The 17249-nt window shown below is 36.3% G+C and overlaps 1 protein-coding gene across 9 annotated transcripts in view; it reads left to right on the top strand.

Annotated features, from left to right (window-relative positions):
- MAGI1 (membrane associated guanylate kinase, WW and PDZ domain containing 1) overlaps window positions 1-17249 on the top strand; it is a 1010133-nt gene that overhangs the window by 800397 nt on the left and 192487 nt on the right. For all 9 annotated transcript variants that reach the window (XM_053721007.1, XM_053721010.1, XM_053721009.1 and 6 more), the window contains exon 4: window positions 8227-8436. In XM_053721007.1, coding sequence (XP_053576982.1) covers window positions 8227-8436 — 210 coding nt within the window. The remainder of the gene's footprint in view (window positions 1-8226; window positions 8437-17249) is intronic.

The following is a 17249-nucleotide window of genomic DNA, read 5'->3' as shown; positions in this document are numbered from 1 at the left end:
TTTGTGATTCAGACAGAGCATTCCATTTTAAAAAAAGTTTTCAATTTACTTTTATTATCAAATTTGTTTAGTTTCCATGATATTCTGTGTTGAAGAGCTACCTAGGTAGGCATCTGAAGCACTTCATGACAGGAACTAGTGCTGCCATTTAGTGCTCTTGCAAATAATGCTGCCATATTGTGCTTCAGAAATGGGCAGGCTCCTGAGCTTACGTCCCTGCTCTTCAACAAACGATACCAAGAGAAAGAAGAAAAAATGAATAGAAGTAAATTAGAAAGTTGCTTAAAATTGCATGCTCTATCTGAATCATGAAAGAAAAAAATTGGGTTTTATATCCCTTTACTGTCTCATAGTCACTCCCCGTATCTTCTCTAGCTGAGCAGAATATCCACTGTATCATTGTATTTACTATAAATGTATTTATGATGCTTCATAGGCCGCGTTCGGCAAGTGCTCCAAGCAAACTCGGAGCTCGCTTAGAGCGTTTTGAGAAGACTTCAAAGCAAGGCAATGGGCGTTCGCTCAGCGCTCTGATGACGCAAGTCCCAGCATTTCCAGCGTGCTGGTAAAGGTGGAACTTTTTGGAGCAAGCTCAGGCGCTTATAAACATGTCAACCTCCACGAGCAACACGTGTATGTGTGTGTGTATGTATGTATATATAGAGTACAAGATATCTAACAGCGCTCAGCCCGGTTCCTTATAGCTCCTGGATAGAGGGTATCTAGCTTACCCTAGTAAGAACATCAGAAAAAACACAAATAATCCAAGAGCGCCAACTATAAGGCAAAGGAAAAATCTAACAAAATCATCAGTGATTATAAAACATTATCAAACATTTAATTCAAAAACATTTAATTCAAAAACATATAGTTAAAAACATGGATCCATGTAACAGAATATACTTGAAAAATGGAATTTCACAGTACTAGCAGATAAATACTAAAAACACAATGGTAGCTAAAAACGATAAAGGGTATACGGGTATGTCACCAATTACGGGGATATACAAAATTATAGAAAAGTCCAGATATGTCAATAGAAGTCTATAAAAAGTCCAGTGAGTAAATCCAGGTGAAATGACCAGTGAAAAAATCAGTGAAAAAATCAAATGTTAAAAATAAATTGTTAAAAATAAACTGATGATAAAAAGATCCCTTGGAGGGAGGTTGTGAAAAAAGTGTGAAAAAAGTGATGTAAAAATTTTAAAAAATTGTATAAAAATATGTAAACAAATGTGTATTAAAATTAAAAGTGGGGGACCCCCTAAAAATATGTGTCAAAAATATGTGTCAAAAATATGTGTCAAAAATATGTGTCAAAAATAGTGAAAAATATAAAATCCGGTTAAACAAAAATTAAAAATTAAAAATATTAAAAATATAAGAGAAATAATAAATGGTGTGTATATAGTATAATCCAAGTAAAAGTCTTAATAATTAGGTATTAGTGAATGATCCTCCTTGTGGCTAACTCCGTATGAATGATGGCGATGAACTCTTTGAGATAGATGGTTTTACCTTCCTGTTCAATATAAACTCTTGCAATCCCTGTAAATCAAAAGAATAACATAGTGCAATAAAATTTCAAAAAGCAGGAAATAAAGAAATAATGCTCACCAAAAATGTCAACGCGTTTCGGCCTCTTAACAGGCCTTTTTCAAGACTATCTAGGGGTGAGTGCTGGTGGCTATATTTATATGTATCACAAACCTATGAATTAGCATAGTTTTGGCGGCAAATTCCCCTCTTTTGCCGCCAAAACTATGCTAATTCATAGGTTTGTGATACATATAAATATAGCCACCAGCACTCACCCCTAGATAGTCTTGAAAAAGGCCTGTTAAGAGGCCGAAACGCGTTGACATTTTTGGTGAGCATTATTTCTTTATTTCCTGCTTTTTGAAATTTTATTGCACTATGTTATTCTTTTGATTTACAGGGATTGCAAGAGTTTATATTGAACAGGAAGGTAAAACCATCTATCTCAAAGAGTTCATCGCCATCATTCATACGGAGTTAGCCACAAGGAGGATCATTCACTAATACCTAATTATTAAGACTTTTACTTGGATTATACTATATACACACCATTTATTATTTCTCTTATATTTTTAATATTTTTAATTTTTAATTTTTGTTTAACCGGATTTTATATTTTTCACTATTTTTGACACATATTTTTGACACATATTTTTGACACTTATTTTTAGGGGGTCCCCCACTTTTAATTTTAATACACATTTGTTTACATATTTTTATACAATTTTTTAAAATTTTTACATCACTTTTTTCACACTTTTTTCACAACCTCCCTCCAAGGGATCTTTTTATCATCAGTTTATTTTTAACAATTTATTTTTAACATTTGATTTTTTCACTGATTTTTTCACTGGTCATTTCACCTGGATTTACTCACTGGACTTTTTATAGACTTCTATTGACATATCTGGACTTTTCTATAATTTTGTATATCCCCGTAATTGGTGACATACCCGTATACCCTTTATCGTTTTTAGCTACCATTGTGTTTTTAGTATTTATCTGCTAGTACTGTGAAATTCCATTTTTCAAGTATATTCTGTTACATGGATCCATGTTTTTAACTATATGTTTTTGAATTAAATGTTTTTGAATTAAATGTTTGATAATGTTTTATAATCACTGATGATTTTGTTAGATTTTTCCTTTGCCTTATAGTTGGCGCTCTTGGATTATTTGTGTTTTTTCTGTATGTATATATATATATATATATATATATACACGTGTTGCTCGTAGAGGCTACCATGCTTACAATAATATATAAATATAAATAAGTGCAAATTTAATAATACTTTCACAAGTAAGGGAGCTTATAAAAAACGTTTGCATGTGCAAAGGGATCTACTGCACAATAATAGAGTACACATATATCATTCATAGGTGAGACGTTTCTATTTGCATGCAATATTTCTAAAAAAAAAAAAAGTATTAGAAATATTGCATGCAAATAGAAGCGTCTCGCATATAAATTCCGAACGTTTTTTCTAAGCTCCCTTGTGAGGTCTCCTAGCGCCACGTCATCGCTGGACCAGATGTGCCAGGCGCTGGCTCTGAGCGCTTGCCGAACGCGGCCATAGCCAGACATGCCTACCCAGTGATGTCACCATTGTCACATGACATTAGCCAACTAGTTACATTGTTCAGACCCCTCACATTGCAGCTGACAATGCAAAACTGTGCTGTAGCAATTTCCTGGCCACCAATAATTAAATAGTAATATTTAATAATAACAAAAAGAAATAAAAAAAATCAGCTGTTTAGATTTGCCACCTTTTTAGGATACATTTAGCATAATTCAGAAAGGAAAAGTATGGTAATAAATGTCTTATTTGTTTCCAGTTAGACTACACAATCAGTTTCACCATAGCAAGGCATTTATTTGTACATTTTTTCATTATTAATTGTCCTGCACCTTTGTACACGCTATACAACAGATTGCTTTGTAAAATCTTTTTTATTTTATTTTTTTGGTTTATGGATCAATCTTGGACTGAAGACAAACGAGTACATCTTTATTTCCATGGCGATAGGACTCATGAAATTTTCATTCTGTATTGAACAAAATACTTGCTTTAATATATTGTCTGCTGAAAAACTCTCTGGGAATAGCATATTGCAGGTCATATACCAATGAGGTTTGTGCTCTCTTCTGCACTCAGTCTTCACACTATGCTGAACAGAATGGTTTATATTTAATTAGAAAATGTTCTAGCTTTCTTAATATGACTTAAGGGACATTCTACTCCAGAATAGTTATTGTTTAAAAAGATAATCCCTTTATTACCCATTCCCCAGTTTTGCATGACCAACACAGTTATATTAATATACTTTTTACCTCTGTAATTACCCTGTAGCTAAGCCTCTGCAGACTGCCCCCTTATCTTGGTTCTTTTGACAGGCTTCCATTTTAGCCAATCAGTGTCATAAATAACTCCACGGGAGTGAGCACAATGTTTTCTATATAACACACGAGCACTAGCTAGCTATTAAAAACTGTCAAAATGCACTGAGATAAGAGGCGACATTCAAGGGCTTATAAATAAGCATATGAGCCTACCTAGGTTTAGCTTTCAACAAAGAATACCAAGAGAAGAAATCAAATAGTTTTGTATGTGTCCAAAGAATTTGTGAAACTAAGTTCTACAGAAAGAAAAATGCTTGGGTAGCACTCTTTTGCCCAGACTTTGAAAAAGCCAAAGTTATTTGCGAAACGCGTTGTGGGGGGTTGCACGGGGCGATGGGGTCCCAAATGTGATTTTTTAAAAATATCAGAGCAATTTAGGTTTTTCAACATTTGTTGCTAATTTAATAGTTATCGCCCAGTTATATGGGCTAGTAAGGGCATACCGGTATAACACACAAGATCAGTTACCCGAATAACATCCGATACTATAACAGTAGTAGACAATTGGGTGGCGGGTTAATGGCAAATGTGCAGAGCTGGGTCAAGGGTTAAATTACTAAGCTATTACACAAGGCGATCAGTGTTTATAAATTTACAAAAGCCAAAATATAATGTGTAAGAATTGTCAGCATATTATAGCCTTAAAATACAAGAGGTTATAAAATTGGAAGCTTAACAAACATAAAGCAACCAAGTTATGCAATCGGATTGGTAGTATATGATAAGTTACAATAACTTAGACGGAAGAGCAATTGGCAAAATACTATAGCCTGAAATATAAGAGGGGATATATAAATGGAAGCCCGAAATACAAAGCAACTTAGTTGCGCAATCAGGCTGGTAGTATGTGACAAGCCACAATAGCTTATACGGAAGAGATACAAATACTCAAAGTAATTTTGGAGAACAAGTGTGGGTAATTATAGCTGTACATTACCAGGAAATCACAAATAGGATTGCCAATAATAGAATCCATTTCAGAGCTAATAGTATTTGATATATAAATTAAAGAGAAATATCTCAATTGGAGAATTATCAAAGAATTATTAATTGGGGCAATATTGTCAAAATTAATAACTAACAACATTACTAAGTTGAAACAACAATGAATTATATGTACAAATTATTGAGACCATAATAAATAAATCCATGGAAACAATTGTTCTAAGTAAAATCAACACATTAACATACATGTACCTAGAACAACCACCCCTTACTAATTTATACATAATTCAGAAGGTACCTAGATCATATCTATTTATATCCTTGCCAAGGCAAATACAATAGATGTGATAACTGGCATTGATAGAACACTTCCATAGTTCAATACACTATTATCATAAACAAGTGAGTTTGTTCCAGGTTACACAAAAGAACCAAAACCTTTGATTAAAGGGACACTCAATCAAAATTAAACTTTCATTATTCAGATAGCGCATGCCATTTTAAGAAACTTTCCAATTTACTTCCATTAACTAAATGTGCACAGTCTTTTTATATTTAAACTTTTTAAGTCACCAGCTCCTACTGAGCATGTGCAAGAATAAGTGTGTATGCATTTGTGAATGGCTGATGGCTGTCACATGGTACGAGTATGCATATCTGATTGGCTGATAGCTGTCACATGGTACAGGGGGAGTGGAAAAAGACATAACTTTTAAAATTGTCAGAAAAAAAAAATCTACTACTCATTTGAAGTTCAGACTAAGTGCTATTGCATTGTCTTGTTATCTTGCATTTGTTGATTATGCAAATCTACTGTGTTGACTGGTCCTTTGATAAACCCATAGCCCAGTGCCATTAGCCTTAATTTGATAGTAAATATTATTATTGCCACAATAACTGATTAAACAGATAGCAATTCACAATATGACTATATTGTCTCTACTATACTAATACTAATAAAACAAGGCCAGACAGTATTACTCAGAGACAAATACATAAATTATAACCATTTTGCTCATGATAGGGATTTTAATAGTATATGTTATTCACCCATCTTTTAACAAGAACCAATAAAGGTTATGTTTTATTCATTTTTCTTTTTTCTGCCCTCATATTAGTCTGGGCAAAAGAGTGCTACCCAAGCATTTTTCTTTCTGTGGAACTTAGTTTCACAAATTCTTTGGATAATTGAAATTAATGCTAGCACCACTCCTCTAAAATAACACAAAACAGGGTAAATATAAACCTTTGAAACATAACGGAATGACAAGAGGAGCTTGCCTACATAGTGCCCTAGTCAATTCTGGTGTGTCTAAATTTTTGTATGTGTGTTTGAGGTACACTCACAACTTAAACCTTTTTTCTTTTCTTAGGAGGAACATGCATTTTTAGACCAAAACTTTAACTTGCATAAATAAAATATGAGAAATGCCACCATACCATATAAAATGCAAAAAGAATAACTTTCCTTACCAGCTGGCATTTCTGGGGTTCCCCATTGGAGGAGAGGCACCAAGTAGGATGTCAGATTGTCATCCTCTGTACTTCTGAGCTTTGCTAGCACTACAGGAGAGCAATGTGCTATTTTTCATATTCTACCGGTTAAATGCTTATTTTACTTATTGAAAGGCGTGGGTTCCAAGATCAATAAAAATTCCAGGGACATTCTTGCAGCAGAGCAACCAATTAAGCAGGTTACAGGAGCATTGACCACGCCCACCGAGGGTTTCTATAGGTCTGAGCACTGTTCTCCGCCCCTGAGCACCCTCATATTATTATAATGTAGCCCACCTCATTGCTTATAATGAAAATACATCACTAAGCTATGTCATATTCTCCTTCGATTTTGGAGCATTGCTGCTCATGAGCCTAACTAGAAAATACCTATATATTTTTGGAATGTTGCTTGTACATGTATAGCTATGTTTGTTAAAGCAACAAAGTGCTGTTCTCATCGTTTTGCATAGGTACCTTTAACAGGGCAATTTTGGCAAAATATTTTGTCATCTATATGAAAGAGAAGCTATTATATTTTATAGGTCAAAATACTTCTCTGGTAATCAGGTTAATTAAAAGGTGATTATTTTGCAAAAACATGTCGTTTCTAATACTTTTAATACAAATTCTGCTGTATGCATGATCATTGGCTAACAGGGAGCATTTCAATTTGTAGTCAACAATTGTCTCATCTAAAAAAAAAAGGATTTGAAAATGTATTAGTTTTGTATTTTTTTTGAAAATGCATGTTTTTTTTCATCATTAGACCATTTTTTTTCAATTTCAGCCTTTTTAGAGGTTTGTCCCTCTCAGTAAATATAAATATTCCTTATCAGCCAATAAGAGATAGCAGCCACGGATACAGGTGTATTTATTTCAGTTTTAGCAGCTTTAAAGGGACACTCAAGTCAAAATAAACTTTTATGATTCAGAAAGAGCATGCAGTTTTAAGACACTTTCCAATATACTTCCATTATGTCATTTTGCACAATCTTGTTATATTCACACTTTCTGGGGAACAAGATCCTACTGCATGTGCACAAGCTGACAGGGTATACGTATACTAGTCTGTGATTGGCTGATGTCTGTCACATGATAAAGGGTGGGGCCCAGAGAACAGGAGAGAAAAATAAATTTGACAGAAAAAAATCTACTGCTTATTTGAAATTCAGAGTAGGTGTTAAATCATTGTCTTTCTATTATGCACTTTGTTAATTATAAAATTCTACTGCATTGAGTGGTCCTTTAAACATTTTTCAAAGAAAAAATATTTAAATGCAGCAGAATGACCCTTTAAAAATAGAAAAAAAAATAATTATCATCAAAATAAAGTATATTGCTTCAAACTGCTAATTTTAAATATGCAAATTGTGGTTTATGTGTTGTTTCTTTAAAAAACAAAAAACAAACACATAATAAGCAAAAAATAAGCTGGTTTAATTATGTGGTTCTTTATTTCCTTGAGCAGTTCTCAGGGTTAGAGGGGTAATGAATTTTATATTTTAGTGTTGAGTTCACTCTAATCCTGACATTGCATTGTATACAAGCACACTTGGATAAGGGGTCTGCTAATTGAAATTCAAATGTAATGAGACAGAGTTCTTAACCCTTTAGCCTTTTGTTTTAAAACTCTATAACGAATTGTCTTTACAGAGCAGAATTGTGCTAATAAAAGCGACTAACCCAAAAGACATTGCGTTTTTACTGATGTTTTTTGAAAAATAAACTTTTTTTTTTCTTCTCTTTTTTGCTCTGTTTCATACAGTTCGAATAACAAAAGACAAGAATCAGGCCACAAAAAAATATTCTTTTTAACATGCAAATCTGTTTTTGTTACCTAGGTAACTATTATGGGACACCGAAGCCTCCAAGCCAACCCACCAGCGGGAAACTGATTTCCAGTGATGCTTTGCAAAACCCTCTGTCCGGCTGTAAGCAGTCGACTCCCAAAAGAACAAAGTCTTACAATGATATGCAAAATGCTGGCATAGTGCATATAGAGAATGACGACTTTGATAATGATGCTCCTGAAATGAGCAGTAGCTTCACAGGTAATATATCTAGATGAACTAAGACACATGTGCCAAACAAACAAATAATAATTCTTACTCTTTTGTGTTTAAAGGGACGGTTTAGTGTAAAATTGCTTTAACCCCTTAGTGACCAGAGCACTTTTCCATTTTCTGTCCGTTTGGGACCAAGGCTATTTTTACATTTTTGCGGTGTTTGTGTTTAGCTGTAATTTTCCTCTTGCTCATTTACTGTACCCACACATATTATATACCGTTTTTCTCGCCATTAAATGGACTTTCCAAAGATACCATTATTTTCATCATATCTTATAATTTATTATAAAAAAAAATATAAAATATGAGAAAAAAGTGGAAAAAACACACTTTTTCTAACTTTGACCCCCAAAATCTGTTACACATCTACAACCACCAAAAAACACCCATGCTAAATATTTTCTAAATTTTGTCCTGAGTTTAGAAATACCCAATATTTACATGTTCTTTGCTTTTTTACAAGTTATAGGGCCATAAATACAAGTAGCACTTTGCTATTTCCAAACCATTTTATTCAAGATTAGCGCTAGTTACATTGGGACACTGATATCTTTCAGGAATCCCTGAATATCCCTTGACATGTATATATATTTTTTTAGAAGACATCCCAAAGTATTGATCTAGGCCAATTTTGGTATATTTCATGCCACCATTTCACCGCCAAATGCGATCAAATACAAAAAATCGTTCACTTTTTCACAAACTTTCGGTTTCTCACTGAAATTATTTACAAACAGCTTGTGCAATTATGACATAAATGGTTGTAAAATTTTCTCTGGGATCCCCTTTGTTCAAAAATAGCAGACATATATGGCTTTGGCATTGCTTTTTGGTAATTAGAAGGCCGCTAAATGCCGCTGCGCACCACACGTGTATTATGCCCAGCAGTGCAGGGGTTAATTAGGGAGCTTGTAGGGTTAATTTTAGCTTTAGTCTAGTGTAGCAGACAACCCAAAGTATTGATCTAGGCCCATTTTGGTATATTACATGCCACCATTTCACCGCCAAATGCGATCAAATAAAAAAAAAAAGTTCCCTTTTTCACAAACTTTTTGTTTCTCACTGAAATTATTTACAAACAGCTTGTGCAATTATGGCATAAATGGTTGTAAATTTTTCTCTGTGATCCCCTTTGTTCAGAAATAGCAGACACATATGGCTTTGGAGTTGCTTTTTGGTACTTAGGCCGCTAAATGCGCATCACACGTATTATGGCTAGCAGTGAAGGGGTTAATTAGGTAGCTTGTAGGGAGCTTGCAGGGTTAATTTTAGCTTTAGTGTAGAGCTTAGCCTCCCACCTGAAACATCAGACCCCCTGATCCCTCCCAAACAGCTCTCTTCCCTCCCCCACCCCACAATTGTCCCCGCCATCTTAAGTACTGGCAGAAACTCTGCCAGTACTAAAATAAAAGCTATATTTGGGCTTTTTTTTTTTTAAAAGAAAAGGCATATTTACATATGCTGCTCTGTAGGACCCCCCTTTAGCCCCCAACCTGACTGATCCCCCACCAAACAGCTCTCTAACTCTCCCCCTCTGTCTTAATGGCCGCCATCTTGGGTACTGGCAGCTGTCTGCCAGTACCCAGTTAAAAATAAAATTGCTTATATTTTTTCATTTTTTCCCCTTTTCTGTAGTGTAGCTCCCTGCCCCACCAAAGACCAACCCCCCACCCCCTCCAAGAAACATTCGATTTATATATTTTTTAAATTAAAATACCCTTTTCTCAAACTTTTCACACTTTGATTTTCTGTAGTGTAGCGTTCCCACCCGCTCCCGCCCCGTGCACGCGCCCGCCCGCCGCCCCCCCCGTGCACGCGCGCGCCCCGTGCGCGCCCCCATCGGCCCTGCCCCCGATCCCGCCCCCCTCTACATTACCCGGCCCATCGATGGCCGCCCACCCGCCTCCCAAGTCGGCTCCCACCCACCAACGATACCGGCCATCGATGTGCATCGGATGGCCATCTAGAGTTATTGCAGGATGCCTCCATATCGAGGCATCACTGCAATAACCGGAAAGCAGCTGGAAGCGAGCAGGATCGCTTCCAGCTGCTTTCCACACCGAGGACGTGCAGGGTACGTCCTCAGGAGTTAACTGCCTTTTTTTTGAGGACGTACCCTCCACGTCCTCGGTCGTTAAGGGGTTAAAGGGACACTAAACGCAATTTTTTGCCTTTAATGATTCTGATACAGCATGCAATTTTAAGCAACTTTCTAATTTACTCCTATTATCAAATTTTCTTCGTTCTCTTGCTATCTTTATTTAAAAAGCAGGAATGTGATGCATGGGAGCCGGCCCATTTTTGGTTGAGAACATGGGTTATGCTTGCTTATTGGTGGGTAAATGTCAGCCTCCAATAAGCAAGCGCTATCCATGGTGCTGAACCGAAAATGGACTGGCTGCTAAGATTTAAATTCGTGATTTTCAAATACAGATAGCAAGAGAACAAAGAAAAAATGATAATAGGAGTAAATTAAAAAGTTGTTTAAAATTGCATGCTCTATCTGAATCATGAAAGAAAAAATTTGGGTCCAGTGTCCCTTTGACTTGTTATACCAGCTGCAGAATATATAGCTTTAGGTTTATTTTTGTATTTGAAATAGCCTTTTTTGTTCTTTGAAACCACAACCCATCAAATGGGTTGATCTTGCAGGGAAATCAGGTATCCTTGTTTTATCACATTCTGTACACACACATGCTTCTTTATATTATCTCTGTCAGTAAAACAAAGTCCAATACTTAGTGAGAAGAATTGAAGATTCACATTTTATTGCTAATATAGCCCTCACTGTGAGTGTAATTTCTTATGTTGGCTATGTTTACAAAACTTTTCTTTAGCTTATACTCAAGTATAGAAACTTTCAGTATAGGTAGGGATACTACAGGCAAAATTAGCTATTTTAAATGCAGAAATAAAGTAAAATGTGTTATTTGTAAACAATTTAATACACACCAGCAAGTAAAATGGATCATTGTGTGTGTGTATGCATGTATGAGTGTGTATGTGTGATTGTATGTGTATGTTGGAGTGTGTCTGTGAGTGATTGTATGTGTATGTAGGAGTGAGTGTGTGTGTGTGAGAGAGAGAGAAAGATTGTATGTGTAGGTAGGAGTGTGTGTGTGTGTATGTATGTATGAGTGTGTGTGATTGTATGTGTATGTTGTAGTGTGTCTGTGAGTGATTGTATGTGAATGTAGGAGTGAGTGTGTGTATGTATGTATGAGTGTGTGTGATTGTATGTGTATGTTGGAGTGTGTCTGTGAGTGATTGTATGTGAATGTAGGAGTGAGTGTGTGTGTATTCATGTATCAGTGTGTTTGTGTGAGACAGAGCAATTGTATGTGTAGGTAGGAGTGTGTGTGAGTGAGTGTGTATGCATGTATCAGTGTGTGTGAGATTGTATGTGTATGCATGTATGAGTGTGTGTCTATGCAAATGTATGAGGTTGTGTTTGTTTGAGTAAGTGTGTGTAGATATGAGTGTGTAAGTGTATAAGTATTTGTATGTGTCAGTAACTTTTTTTTTATATTTTGCTTATAGAGAGGTAGGCACCAACATAATTTTGTACCTCTTCAAATGTACACACACATTTTAGTCACATAACCAAAAATTGTGAAAGACAAATTTTTTGCTCAAACTGCTCAGCTCAAAGATTTTAGAAGGAACATTACTCACAGATTACACACAGTGTGTGGGCATTACTCATTGCCGCACGTTGGGGAGAAGCCTAAAAGGGAGTCCATAGTTAGTCAATGACTCCAAGTTGTTGTTGTTATTATTATTATACTCTATTTATGAAGCGCCAATATATTCTGCAGCGCTGTCCATGTATACAATTAATTTAAATAAAACAATGATATAAATTTGTTAGAGACAGGACAACATTTACAAAAACATACAGGAGGAATTGAGGGCCCTATTCCCATGGGAACTTACAATCTAGAAGGGTAGGAGATTGAGAAACAGAAGGTGAGGACTGCAAGATTGAGAAAGATGTTAATGCAGAGTTAGATGAGGGAAATGTTAGGTAAGTGAAATTAATTTATTATTGAGTTGGGTGGTAGGCTTCCCTGAACAGAAAAGTCTTCAGAGAGCATTTAAAGGAAGACAGATTAGGGCAAAGCCTGACAACACGAGGGAGAGTGTTCCAGAGGGTAGGTGCTGCACGACAGAAGTCCTGCAGTCTAGCATGAGAAGAGGTGATAGTCACGGATGCAAAGAGCAGGTCATTGTTGGATCTTAGTGGGCAGGCTGGAGTATACTTGTTTATTAGAGAGGATAGGTAGAGGGGAGCGGCGTTGGTGAGAGCTTTGTATGTAAGGGTGAACATTTTGAATTTAATTCTGCTGTGAATGGGGAGCCAATGAAGGGACTCGCAGAGAGGTGCAGCAGATACAGAGCTACGGGATAGATGGATCAGTCTGGCAGAGGCATTTAGGATGGGTTGATGGGGGGAGAGGCGGGAAAGAGGAAGGCCAGTAAGTAGGTTATTGCAGTAGTCAAGTCGGGAAATAATAAGGGAGTGGATTATTTGCTTTGTGGTGTTGGCGCACAAAAAAAGGTTGAATCTTGGAAATATTGCGTAGATGGTTGCGGCAGGGTGTAGAAAGCGATTAGATATGGAGGACGAAGGATAGATTTGAGTCAAGTGTAACTCTGAGGCAGCAGATTTGGGGCGATGGGGGATTTGTGATGCCATCAACAGGGATAGAGAAGTCAGAAGTCGGCGTAGAGCTTGAGGGGGGGGGGGGGGTAAGAAGGAGCTCAGTCTTGGACATGTTAATATTTAGGTGGTGAGAGGCCATCCAGAAAGAAATACCAGATAAGCAGTCACTGACATGAGAAAGGACAGAGGAAGAGAGTGCAGGGGTGCAAAGGTAGATCTGGGTGTCATCAGCAATAATATTTGAAGCCATAACTGTTGATAAGTTTACCCAACGAAGAAGTATAAATGGAGAAGAGTAGAGGACCCAGAACAGATCCTTGAGGTACTCCAACAGATAGAGGCATTGGAGAGGAGGAGTTGCTGGCAAATGACACAGAAAGAGACCTGTGAGAAAGATAGGAGTGAATCCAGGAAAGAGCAGTGTCACAGAGGCCAAAAGAGCTAATGGTCTGTAGGAGGAGGGGGTGGTCAACTGTGTTGAAGGCAGCTGAGAGGTCAAGTAAGATGAGTTTAGAGTAGTGGCCAATATTTTTAGCAGAGAGAAGATTGTTAGTAACCTTGGTAAGGGCAGTCTCAGTTGAGTGTTTGGGAGGGGGTCAAGCAAAGAGTTGGTGGACAGGAAGTGGGTTAGGCGATTGTAAACTAGTTTTTCAAGGAGTTTTGATGTTAGTGGAAGCAGTGATATGGGGCGGTAGCTTTCAGGAGAATAAGGGTCGAGGGAGGGTTTTTTGAGTATGGGAGTGACTTTTGTGTGTTTGAAAGAAGATGTAAATGAGCCGGTAGAGAGAGAGAGAGGTTGAAGATGTGAGTAAGAGCAGGAGTGAGGGTGAGGGTGGAAGACAGGGAGGGTATTAGATGGGAAGGGATAGGGTTCGAGTGGGCAAGTAGTGAGGCGTGAGGAAGATAGTGGCTGGATGGAAGATGCCGAGGGTGGCAGAGGGAGTAACTGGACCTGTTGTTGGAATATTGCAGGTTGGTGTTGGGATGTTGCTTCAGAAAGTACGTGTTTTGTTTAAAAAGTAGTCTGCCAGGTCAGTTACTGATTATCAATGGCCACAGAAGTTGAACTGAATTATGTTCTCTAGAAATCCCCTAACTTGTGTGGTATATTGATGTATAAAAAATATACTTAGAAAGTGCTGGCTATTACTGTGTTTGACATTCACCATGCTCATTCTTTTTACCTCCTTTTGTTGAGTGATCTGCAGCCACTGACCAGAGAGGAGATGACAGGCTCAACCTTGACACATATAAAGGGTTACATGTATGCTACCCCCCCCTGCACTGGGCACAACAGACGCCTGTTGTAAGATTTAGGCAGGGTGATGCCCTCTTTCACCTGCGCTTTGGATGCTAGAGTGTAATATTTAAAAAAAAAAAAAATCCACTAAATCTATTCTATGCTGGAATAATTATTGTTTACCCTATCACACATAATATCACCAATAAGTCTATTATAGTGTTTTTAAAGGGACAGGCCACTCCAGAAATGTTATTGGTTAAAAAGATAGATAATCCCTTTATTACTTATTCCCCAATTTTGCATAACCAACACTTTTATATTAATATACTTTTTACCTCTGTGATTACCTTGTATCTAAGCCTCTGCAGACTGCCCCCTTATTTCAGTTCTTTTGACAGACTTGCATTTTAGCAAATCAGTGACTTCTCATAAGTAACTCCACAGGCGTGAGCACAATGTTTATCTATATAGCACACATGAACTAACGTCCTCTAGCTGTGAAAAACTGTCAAATGCATTCAGATAAGAGGTGGCCTTCCAGGGCTTAGAAATTAGCATATGAGCCTACCTAGGTTTAGCTTTCAACGAAGAATGCCAAGAGAGCAAAGCAAAATTCATGATAAAAGTAAATCGGAAAGTTGTTTAAAAAGACATGCCCTATCTGAATCATGAAAGTTTAGTTTTGACTAGACTGTCCCTTTAAATTAATTGTCTTTTATAAAATATTTTAATAAAAGTTAAGTTTTAAATTAACATCATGGTTAATATATAATGCATAGTAAATATGTTTTGAGTGCAATTATTTGTATTATTTGTTTCAGTCCTCACTGATATTGGTTTCTTGAAATACATTAAAGCGATGGTAAACTTTAACCGTTGTATAAATAGCCGGAATGTTTATATCTTAGATGGAGTTTAATTCATCAGTTGTAATGAAGATGCGCTATAACTTTTTAATATAGCACTGAAATTCAAATAACCCTGTGCTCCGGCCGCCCACTTTAAAACTAATTTTTTTTGTGAGCTAACCGTTTGAACTGTTCTCCAATCGATGCTCTAGCCATACGGCACTTTATTTTTTGTAGCTAGAGCACTGATTGGAGAACAGTTCATACTGTTAGCTCAAAAAGCGCAGGGAATTTCATTACTACATTAATAATAAGTAAGTTATAGCGCATCTTCATTACAACTGATTAATTAAACTCCCATCTAAAATATCGCTAATATTCTGAATTCTATTTCTACAAAGAGGAATTTTTACAATCTGCACCCCATCCTCAAAGATACAGAATAATTGTTTGATTTTATTTCTGCAAGAGGGAGATGTATATAATTGTAGAAGGGCCATTGGTTTAACACTATATTGAGAGCGTAATATGTGACCACATCCAAAGCTTGAATTTGTCATTGTTTTTCTTAATTAAAAAAACATTAAACTCCTCTTGCGTTTGAATAACATTTGTAAATGCCCCACAAAAAGCAAATGCTGCAAGTCAAATTTTTCTTTTGCTTCTTTAGTGTTTTTTTGTTTTTTTTTATACAAAATCAAAAGGTTTAAGGTCTATTTAAAAATAAATGTTACTGGAAGATTAAATTATATTAATTAGTTCTACACAAAACTATAATTAAGGGACATTATACCCTAAATTTTTCTTTCATGATTCAGACAGAGCATAGAATTTTAAACTTTTTGATTTACTTCTATGATCAATTTTGCTTTATTTTCTTGCGCTACTGGGAGCTAGCTGAACATATTGGTCGAGCTAATGACAAGAGGCATAAATGTGCAGTCACCAGTCACCATCTATCTTCCAGTAGTGCATTGCTGCCCCCCGTGCCTATCTAGATATGATTTTCAACAAAGGATGTCATGAGAATGAAGCAAATTAGATAATAGAAGTAAATTGGAAAGTTGTTTGAAATAGCATGCTCTGTCTGAATCATGAAATAAATGGGTTTACGTCCCTAAAACTTTTTTTGTTCTGATTATAAAGTGCAACAATTGACTATTATTAAGATTGTTATTATTCTATAAGCCAACTTGGTTGCTGTCCTGTGAAATTAGGCAAGAATGCTGATCTGCTTGAGATTTTCTTGAATTCGAAATACATTTTAATGTGAATTTAAAAAAAAAAAAGCATATTAAAGGGACACTAAATCCAATTTTTTTTCTGTAATGATTCAGACATAGCAGGCAATTTTGAACAACTTTCTAATTTACTCCTATTAAGTTTTCTTTGTTCTCTTGCTATCTTTATTTAAAAAGCAGGCATGTAAAGCTTAAGAGCCGGCCCATTTTTGGTTCAGAACCTGGGCTATGCTTGCTTATTGGTTTGCTAAATGTAGATACCAATAAGCAAGTGCTATCCAGGGTGCTGAACCTAATGGGCCGGCTCATAATCTTTACATTCCTGTTTTTTAAAGAAAGCTAGCAAGAGAACGAAGAAAAAATAATAATAGGAGTAAATTAGAAAGTTGCTTAAAATTGCATGCTCTATCTGCATCATGAAATCATGAAAATTTGAGTTTAGTGTCCCTTTAAAAGGACATAAAGTGCAATTTTTTTATTAAAGGGACAGTAAACACCAGAATTTTTGTTGTTTAAAAAGGTAGATACCCATTCCCCAATTTTGCATAACCAACACTGTAATAGAAATATACTTTTTACCTCTGTGATTACCTTGTATCTATGCCTCTGCAAACTGCCCCCTTATTTCAGTTCTTTTGACAGACTTGCATTTTTAGCCAATCAGTGCTTGCTCTTAGGAGCTTCACGTGCCAGAGCTCAATGTTATCTATATGAAACACATGAACTAACGCCCTCTAGTGGTGAGCAACTGTCAAAATGCTTTCCTATTAGAGGCAGTCTTCAAGGTCTAAGAAATTAGC

The sequence above is a fragment of the Bombina bombina genome, chromosome 7 (genome assembly GCF_027579735.1).
Source record: "Bombina bombina isolate aBomBom1 chromosome 7, aBomBom1.pri, whole genome shotgun sequence".
In the NCBI taxonomy this organism is placed as follows: Eukaryota; Metazoa; Chordata; class Amphibia; order Anura; family Bombinatoridae; genus Bombina; species Bombina bombina.
This window is presented reverse-complemented; position numbering and strand designations above follow the sequence as displayed.